Consider the following 8,329-nt stretch of genomic DNA (forward strand, 5'->3'; position numbering starts at 1 on the left):
GGGCGGATGAGAATCTGATGGTGTTCAATGCCGATAAATGCAAGGTTCTCCACCTTGGGAAGAAAAACCCTCAGCATCCTTATAGGCTCAGCAGTGCTATGTTGGCTAGCACTATGGAAGAAAGAGACTTGGGGGTCATCATTGACCACAAGATGAACATGAGCCTGCAATGCGATGCGGCGGCTAGTAAAGCGACCAAAACGCTGGCTTTCATCCATAGATGCTTCTCAAGCAAATCCCGGGACGTCATTCTCCCCCTGTACTCGGCCTTAGTGAGGCCGCAGCTGGAGTACTGTGTCCAGTTTTGGGCTCCACAATTCAAAAAGGATGTGGAGAAGCTTGAGAGAGTCCAGAGAAGAGCCACGCGCATGATCAGAGGTCAGGGAAGCAGACCCTACGATGACAGGCTGAGAGCCCTGGGGCTCTTTAGCCTGGAAAAGCGCAGGCTCAGGGGTGATCTGATGGCCACCTACAAGTTTATCAGGGGTGACCACCAGCATCTGGGGGAACGTTTGTTCACCAGAGCGCCCCAAGGGATGACGAGGTCGAATGGTCACAAACTACTTCAAGATCATTTCAGGCTGGACATAAGGAAGAACTTCTTTACTGTCCGAGCCCCCAAGGTCTGGAACAGCCTGCCACCGGAGGTGGTTCAAGCACCTTCATTGAACACCTTCAAGATGAAACTGGATGCTTATCTTGCTGGGATCCTATGACCCCAGCTGACTTCCTGCCCTTTGGGCGGGGGGCTGGACTCGATGATCTTCCGAGGTCCCTTCCAGCCCTGATGTCTATGAAATCTATGAAATCCTTGTTGAACTGCATTCTGTTGTTTTCTGCCCACTTGTCCAACCTGTCCAGGTCTGCTTGCAGCTGTTCCCTGCCCTCTGGCGTGTCCACTTCTCCCCATAGCTTTGTGTCATCTGCAAACTTGGACAGAGTACATTTCACTCCCTCGTCCAAGTCACTGATGAATTCTTAGAGCCATGTTCCCAGTTGTGAAAACTTTTAATTTTTTTGCAACTCTCTAGTTGGTCTAATAAAAGATATTGCCTCTACCACAAGAGTTCTGACTGCTTTTGCCTTTAGACCAACACAGCTACAACCTGTGACCCCTTTCTTCTCCTCTGATACTTTTCTCTTGCTCACCTCCAACAGAAAGAGACATCTCTACCAATCAATGCCTTAGCCCTGTGTTTCCCAAACTCTTCCTCAGCATGACCCCGTTTATGGCCCCACTTCCTCAGCATGGCCCTTAGCTCCTAACCCACAGTGCTCCCTCCCTCCTCCCCCTATTCCTGCGACACCCCCCACCCCCCCCTGCCCTCTGCTGATGTTGCAACCCCATTTTGGGAACTGCTACCTTAGCCCCTGCGTTTGCTTCTCTTCCTAAGAGACTGTGGGTCCACATACCACAGCTTCAGCTCAACCTTGCTATGCAAGTCTGTTTTGGGCAGTAGTCTGTAATGTTTCAGCAGTTACTCAGCAATGGGGCCCTTTAGCTGCTCCTTGATTTAACATGAACAGATGGGTGGCTGTTATGTACACTGGTTTCATTCAGGATTAATCTCACCCATAAAAGTTGCACTTCTTTAAACTGTTTTATACTTATCCTCCCCTTCTCCCCTTTTATATATTGTCACTATCAAAAAATTACTAAAATATTGAAAAGACTTAACACACTGAAAAAAAATGTATAGGGAATGCACTTTGTTCCTTCCCTTCATAAAGTTAAGCGAGGTTAAAATCAAACATATAATTAAAGTTGTGACATCTGGTAATTTCCATTATATGGAATCAGTGCTGTGGCTGCATAATAAAAGCTTATAGGAAATCTTCCACATAGGCTGAAGCATTTCATCATATTTATTATGTCCTAAAAGACAGCACCATCCTACCCAAACCCTGAGAAGCATGGTGTATTTATTCAGATGTTAAATAGCTTCAAGAAAATGCCTAGCCATATTCAGGCTCCAGAGAACTTTAGCTACATCATAGCTATAAATAAATGGCAGGAGAAAGAGAAAAGGACAGGAAAGAAAGACTGTTGTTGGCCTTCAGTTTAATGGGTCAATGGGAAACAAAAACAAGCAGCTGTTTTTAAGTTGAAATTATAGTTTACGTGCAATGTTGAGTGTAATCTTACTGGCATGTGCTGTGTCATGGGTTTATACTACGTCATAGTTTCCAGCACTTGCCTGTGTTACAAGTCAGTGTTTAATTAACAATGAATATAAACCTAAATGAAACTGCCTATTTTCTCCCAGCCCAAATTGTGAAACTGATTGAATTCAGCACTTGTAGATATCATGATGGTCCCCCTCCCTGCGCCACCTGCCCTGTGGCCCTGGTCACTGAAGCACTTGGGATTACTGACCTCTCCTAGAAAAGACAGGGTAGCTTCATTTATTTAAAAGCTATACTCATTGGAGCTAGGCTCATGAGAAATAGATGAGCAGCTGTTACTGGGTGAACAGAAGTGACCATCGAAGCAGCAGCCAGCAACCTCTCAGCAATGTTTCTCTATAGCCACAACACAATACACACTACTTAATCGCTGCTTTCCTGAGGTATGTCCCAGAAAACCAAATTATAGATTCATAGCCTCATCAAAGTGAGTGGCAGCAAGTACTGCTTCACTAGGATAGGATTAGTAAAGATCCATTCCTGTAAACACCTGGAACTAGTTATAAAGGATTAAGCATAAGTTTTTAAGTGAGTGTAGCATTGTGAGCTCTGCTTTCTATAATATCAGAGCTGCAATATAAGGGCTGAAATCCCTTATACTATGTCTAGTACTTTTTTTTTCCCTTGTTCTATTTCATTTCCTTAAAGCTTATTAATGGCCTCCTCTTCCAATCAGGCTGATTACTTAAAACGTAGTGACAGACCAGTTAAAAGGAACATCATGTCCCATAAGCACTGCTGTCTCTGTTTGGTACTGTGGGCAGACACCTTTCACACCAGTTGTTTCTAGCAAGCCAAAGTAGGAAGGTCTGTCTTTGCTCTTCAGCCCCTTTGATGTTTGGGCTATGCTGCCAGAGCATTTTTCCACTAAAAAGACCTGTGTTTTGCTGCTTCAGGGCCCCCTCCCCATACATGTGCACTGGAATAATTAGCGATGCAAGACTTTTCTGGGCTGCTCGAGCTGTAGCAAGAAAACACCACCCAACATATTTTTCTCTTCTCATTTTATAAGTGATCCCCCTATTTAGCTCTGGAGTGTGAACGCTCACCATTCTAACCACCTTGTGTGTCTTTTTTTCCCTGCCTTTACTGCATGCTGATAATTACAGGGAAGGAGAGGTAAGATGTTTTTAAATGATGTCACACTGGTCATTTTATCCATTGGATCTCTTGTACTCCCCAGAAGATCTGTCTGGAAGCTCTTAAAATAGCAAGAGCATGATGTGACAGGTTCCTAATTCTATTTAATAAACACCTTTCAAGGCTGCAGTTTATCTAGCTACAGATGGTAGATATTCTGCTGGAGTGGCTATGACACAAAATGTAGCAAACTGTAACAGCTGGTGTACAGATGGGTGTGGGAAGCAGCTGATTGGTGCCACCTCAGCTGACTCAACCAGGTGATGGTTCTGAAGGGACCTGACCCAAAGCCCAGTAGTATAGCTGGGACAGGATAAGCGGGGCACTAACTCCAGTGCTGAATGGCCTCTGGAGAGCCTGCACAGCAGTAGCAGCAACAGCTGGGGTCCAGGGAGCCTGTGTGATGGTGCCAGTGGCAGGAGCAGCTGCCAGTGTCCATGAGATCCTAATGGTCAGGTAAGGCTCTTCATTGCTTGGCACTCCCCCTATCCTCCAGCTGTCCAGTGCTAGGTAGATACCAAAGGAAACATTAATAGAGACTCAAGGCAGCATGTAAAACTGGAGAAGAAAAGCAAGGAGCAAAGGTTCCCAGTGTAAAGCTGTGCTATATTCAAAGGGTTTGTGCAGGCTTAAAGGGGCCTATTTTTCCTTCATTTCAGTGACCCGGATACAGAACTAGTATTCGAGGAGTTTGTTGATCAACAGGTGGATGATGCAGCTGAGGATGGAGCTGAAGATGAAGAAAAGGCAAATGAGTGACTGGAAGAACCAACCACCAGAGGAGCTATGGGGTCTGGCATTAGTTACAAATGCATTAGGCCATAGCTTTTAGATATATTAAACTGTCAGTTCTTGACACTATAATGCAACATCCATGGATAGGTTGTTAGCAATAGGGCTCCAACTTGGGATCTGTAGATCTAAAACCATGAGCCTGTATTGCCAGAGTGGTAGCTCCATTAGCTAAAAGATATAGCAGACTCAAACCTTTTTGTGGTCCAGCTAGTAGAGAAGTAGCAAGACACATTACTCTCACATGTTCATAACGCTACCAAATAAATTGGTTGGGTGCTGTCACAAAATATTAAAACCTTGATCAATGGTGTGTCTGCTGTCAAAAGTTTTCTCCCAGCCTCACTTTGGATCAAGGAGCCACTGATTCTGAGTCCTCAGTTCACTGGTAAGAATCTATACTGCCCACTGTATGCATGGGAAGATTTAATTATACAGCTTGTGATCTGTGGCTTGGTTCAACTGACAGCAAAAGGACCTTTGGCACTGAAAGTGGAAGCAAAGCTGTTGTATGGAATTCCATTTCCTCATCAGTGTGTAGTATTCTGCACCAAAAAACTTGCTGAGACAAGGCAGCAAGCCAATCCTTCTCTAAGTAACCTGCGCAGGCTTTTATAATGTCAATCTTGCCCTCTTTCTGGGTTTGGTTTCTATGGAAATGCTCCCCCTGTGTCTTGTTGTTTCTTGAGCAGCTTTATTGTCATCGCTCTTATTAATTTCACCAAGTTCCCAGCTGCATTTTATCATAGTAGGTCCAAAGCCTTTCCTAAGCAGCTTTCTGTAGGGTTTCAGGTCTAACATGATGGGTTAAAATACGATCCAGCCATGCCAATCCATTGCTCACAGCATCCAAGAGAACTATCTATCTCATGCAGAAATTTTGGTTTCTGTGCTTCAGCTAAGATGTCAAAAAAAAAAAAAGGGCAAATGTCTGACCAGGTCAAATGGCCCATGGAGCTAGCATAATGAAGACATGCCAGTTTCTGCAGCCAATGCAAGCCTACTAGCCCATTTGGCTAGCACAGTTAAAGCATACCAATTTCTGTAACATCACTTCCAGCGCCTTTGACTCCCCACTCTGTATGACCAGGTACCCATTTATAGCTGAGTCAGCTGTGGGCATTCTTCAGTACAAGTCCAGGATGAGATTTGAATTCACGCCTTTGGAGGTAAGACAAGACTATTTAACTGCTCTGCTACCACTTTCTGGTTGATTAGTGATATGAGCCAATAAAAAAGTGTTATGTAAGCCACATTAGTACACTCCTATAATACTACATTACAACACAAGACAACACTTGATTTTTGTTGCAGCTGTACTTTTCATATTAAAGTTGAGTCAAATGGAGATGTGTTCAATTTACATTATTCTAAGTAGGTGTTCACTGGTAGCTGTAATCCCCCTGCTAGTTTCAGCATAGATTTTGGAGACTGATTGTGTGAAGAGTTCTAGAAAGATATTGTACCAATTTTTATCATTCAAAAGAACAACCCTGTGACCAGACTTAGTGGATCCATGGTTAATTAAGCCTCACTTACATAGATGGCCTGGTATCCAGATATAAGATAGTCTTGGGGAAAAACTATGTGATGTATTTGAGATTTTTTTCACCAATCTTATTTCCACCATGAGTTTAGGTATGAAGCTTTCCACATATATATTTTGCCTGCAAATATTGCTGGCTATGGGAAAATAAAGCATTTTGTACCTCTGGCCTGCAAGATGCCCTCAGCTTTTGACTTTCCTCACCAAATCACCTATGATGACAACACCCTGAAAGTGCATAGAACAAAATAAGAATTCACAGCACTGAATGAGAGGGGCAGGAAAGGACATGCACAAAAAAGTTATAAAAATTATACCCATTTTCTCAACTTGGCCTAGAAAACCCTTGTATGATATTCAGCATTTCACTTAGTATTAGAAGTTTCAAACCCTTTCCTTGTGCTTCTATATAGGGAAGAAAATTCTGTTTGTTTAATCTGCTCATTATTGCCCAGCAAGGTAGGCTGGACTTCCTGTTCTCCTGCCCTTTAACCAAAAGATGCTGACCTTTGTTAGTAATAAAGAGATCTTTGGTTTGAGTCATTTGCCTTTATCTTTCTTTCTTTTCTTCTTTTATTCTGACATTACATTATCTAAAAAATCAGAGCATTAGACTGACAGTCACATGGTTAAGACTGCAACAGAGTAAACCAATTTTCTGACCCTTGTCTTTTGATCTGCTAAGGTTCTGTTTATAGACAAAGATCCAAGTCCTTTCACTCTGTAGAACACAGATTTAAATTTTGATACTTATGGCACATTTGTTCCAAGTAGGCAGTTTCATGTATGCTATAAAGTGTTTAAAGAGCCACATAATGCTGAAAGAATTTAAATTACCAGTCTTAATGTTGTGATCAATTGTGTTCCTCCTTCCTCAGTTCATCTCCTTCACAGCGTAAGTCCTAAATGAAACACTGGACTCCTTAATTATTGCTATAAACCAGGCATCCATATCTTATATATGCAGGTTTTCTTTTTCTGGCTACTGGGGGGTGGGTGCTTCATTGGTGGTTTGTCTAAATCTGATAGCACAGATATGAAGTATGATGTGTGGAAAGGCTGATTCAGAAAAGTTGTTTGTTTTTTTTTTAAAGTGAAAAATAGCTTCCCTGCCACTAAATTTTTGGACCCATTGGGAGCCTTGTGGGCCAGATGACATGGGTCTGCAGTCTGAGTGTTGAATACCCACCCTGTTTTAGGAGAAAAGACCTGCTTTATTATAATGAATAGGTAGAAGTGCAAGGGGGGCTGGACCTGATGATCTCATGAGGTCCTTTCCAGCCCCTAACATCTATGAATGCAACTGTCAATCTATGAATAAGTGTTGTAGCCATGATGATCTAGAGCAGAGGTTCTCAAACTGTGGTCCATGGACCACCACTAGTCCACGAGCTCTATTCAGGTGGACGGCAGAAAGGTTGCAGAACAATCAAGAATACCTGTACTTGTAAGGTAAGACTACTGATATTAAAATATGAGTTGTGTGCTTTGATTTGTAGAACAAAAAACAGTTTAAGTGGTCTGCTGAGATCCTCAGCAATTTCCAAGTGGTCCATGGGGAAAAAAAAAATTTGAGAACCACTGATCTAGAGAATATGAGAGAAGCTAGGTTTATTTAGTAATACAGTGTTTTTTATTGGCCATACTGTACAGTTGGGAGAGATGATAGATAACCTCTTGGGCACAAGTGCCTGGCCTCAGGTCACTTTTTAATGAATGTGAGAAAGCATTCAGTTAAATTCTAAGGTCAGAGTTTAATGGTTGAAATTGATGGTTCTTTTACTACAGTGTGAAGGTGTCATTGATCTATTCTCATTTTGTCTTATCAGAGACAAAAGGTTGAAATGATGAGCCCTTCATTTTATCCTGAGGAATGGTATTTTCATGCTTTGAACCAATAGGAGAAACAAATTCAAAAGGGAGAAACCAAATAACCATGCCCCTGCCTGAAGTTAACTGTTTTAACTCATTTTAACCTGTACAGGCAATGGGATAAACAGGCCCAAGGCACTGGACTGGGAATCAAAGGGCTGTGTCCTGGCTTTGCCATTGCTTTCTTACATGGATTTTGGCAAGTAACTTCAAGTTCTCAGGGCAGGGATTCTTGCTTTTTCTGTTGGCACAGCACCTAGTAGAATGGATGCCATTCTCACTTAGGCCCTAACCTATTGTAATGCAAAAGCGAAATTGTTTATGGCCTTGTCTTGACCATCCTGTAGACATGACCACACTGCAGCTGTAGGGGCTCATAAAATGCTATGGTGCGTACAGGTGGGGCATAGAAGCTCCTTGCAGAAACTTGCAATGGCAGTTTATTGGACAGTCAAGCAAATGTATGCTTCTTAGCACTGGAATTTCTTGAAGGATTCATTAACTTTGTTCTTTCATGACTCAGTCTTATCTATACAGGCAGTCATAAATTGACATCCTGTTTCAACTTTCTGATGTCAATTTTGACTTTACAACGCTTGATCTGATGTGACGCCATGCCAGCGAACAAATCGCTGTCTCACCCATCCCCCTGGAGAATATCTGTCCAAACTTGCTTGGACACTTTCTTTAAGAAAGCAGCCAAGACTCCAGAAAAACCTGTAGCCAAGACTCCTGAGAAGACTCCAGACAAAAACCCTCCAAAAAGTCTAAACAAGACCCTTCAAAAACTCC

At 42.6% G+C, this 8,329-nt stretch overlaps 1 protein-coding gene across 6 annotated transcripts in view; it reads left to right on the forward strand.

Annotated features, from left to right (window-relative positions):
- SAG (S-antigen visual arrestin) overlaps window positions 1–6,208 on the forward strand; it is a 40,246-nt gene extending 34,038 nt beyond the window's left edge. For 5 of the 6 annotated variants that reach the window (XM_025209420.1, XM_025209425.1, XM_025209399.1 and 2 more), the window contains one exon: window positions 3,987–6,208. In XM_025209420.1, the coding sequence (XP_025065205.1) occupies window positions 3,987–4,006 (20 nt within the window). In that variant the 3' untranslated portion in view covers window positions 4,007–6,208. Of the gene's footprint in view, window positions 1–3,296; window positions 3,307–3,986 lie in introns of all 6 variants that reach the window. The other variant, XM_025209437.1, reaches the window with a different exon arrangement.
- Window positions 6,209–8,329: the final 2,121 nt, after the last annotated feature.

The sequence above is a fragment of the Alligator sinensis genome, unplaced genomic scaffold (genome assembly GCF_000455745.1).
Source record: "Alligator sinensis unplaced genomic scaffold, ASM45574v1 scaffold237_1, whole genome shotgun sequence".
NCBI classification, from domain to species: domain Eukaryota; kingdom Metazoa; phylum Chordata; order Crocodylia; family Alligatoridae; genus Alligator; species Alligator sinensis.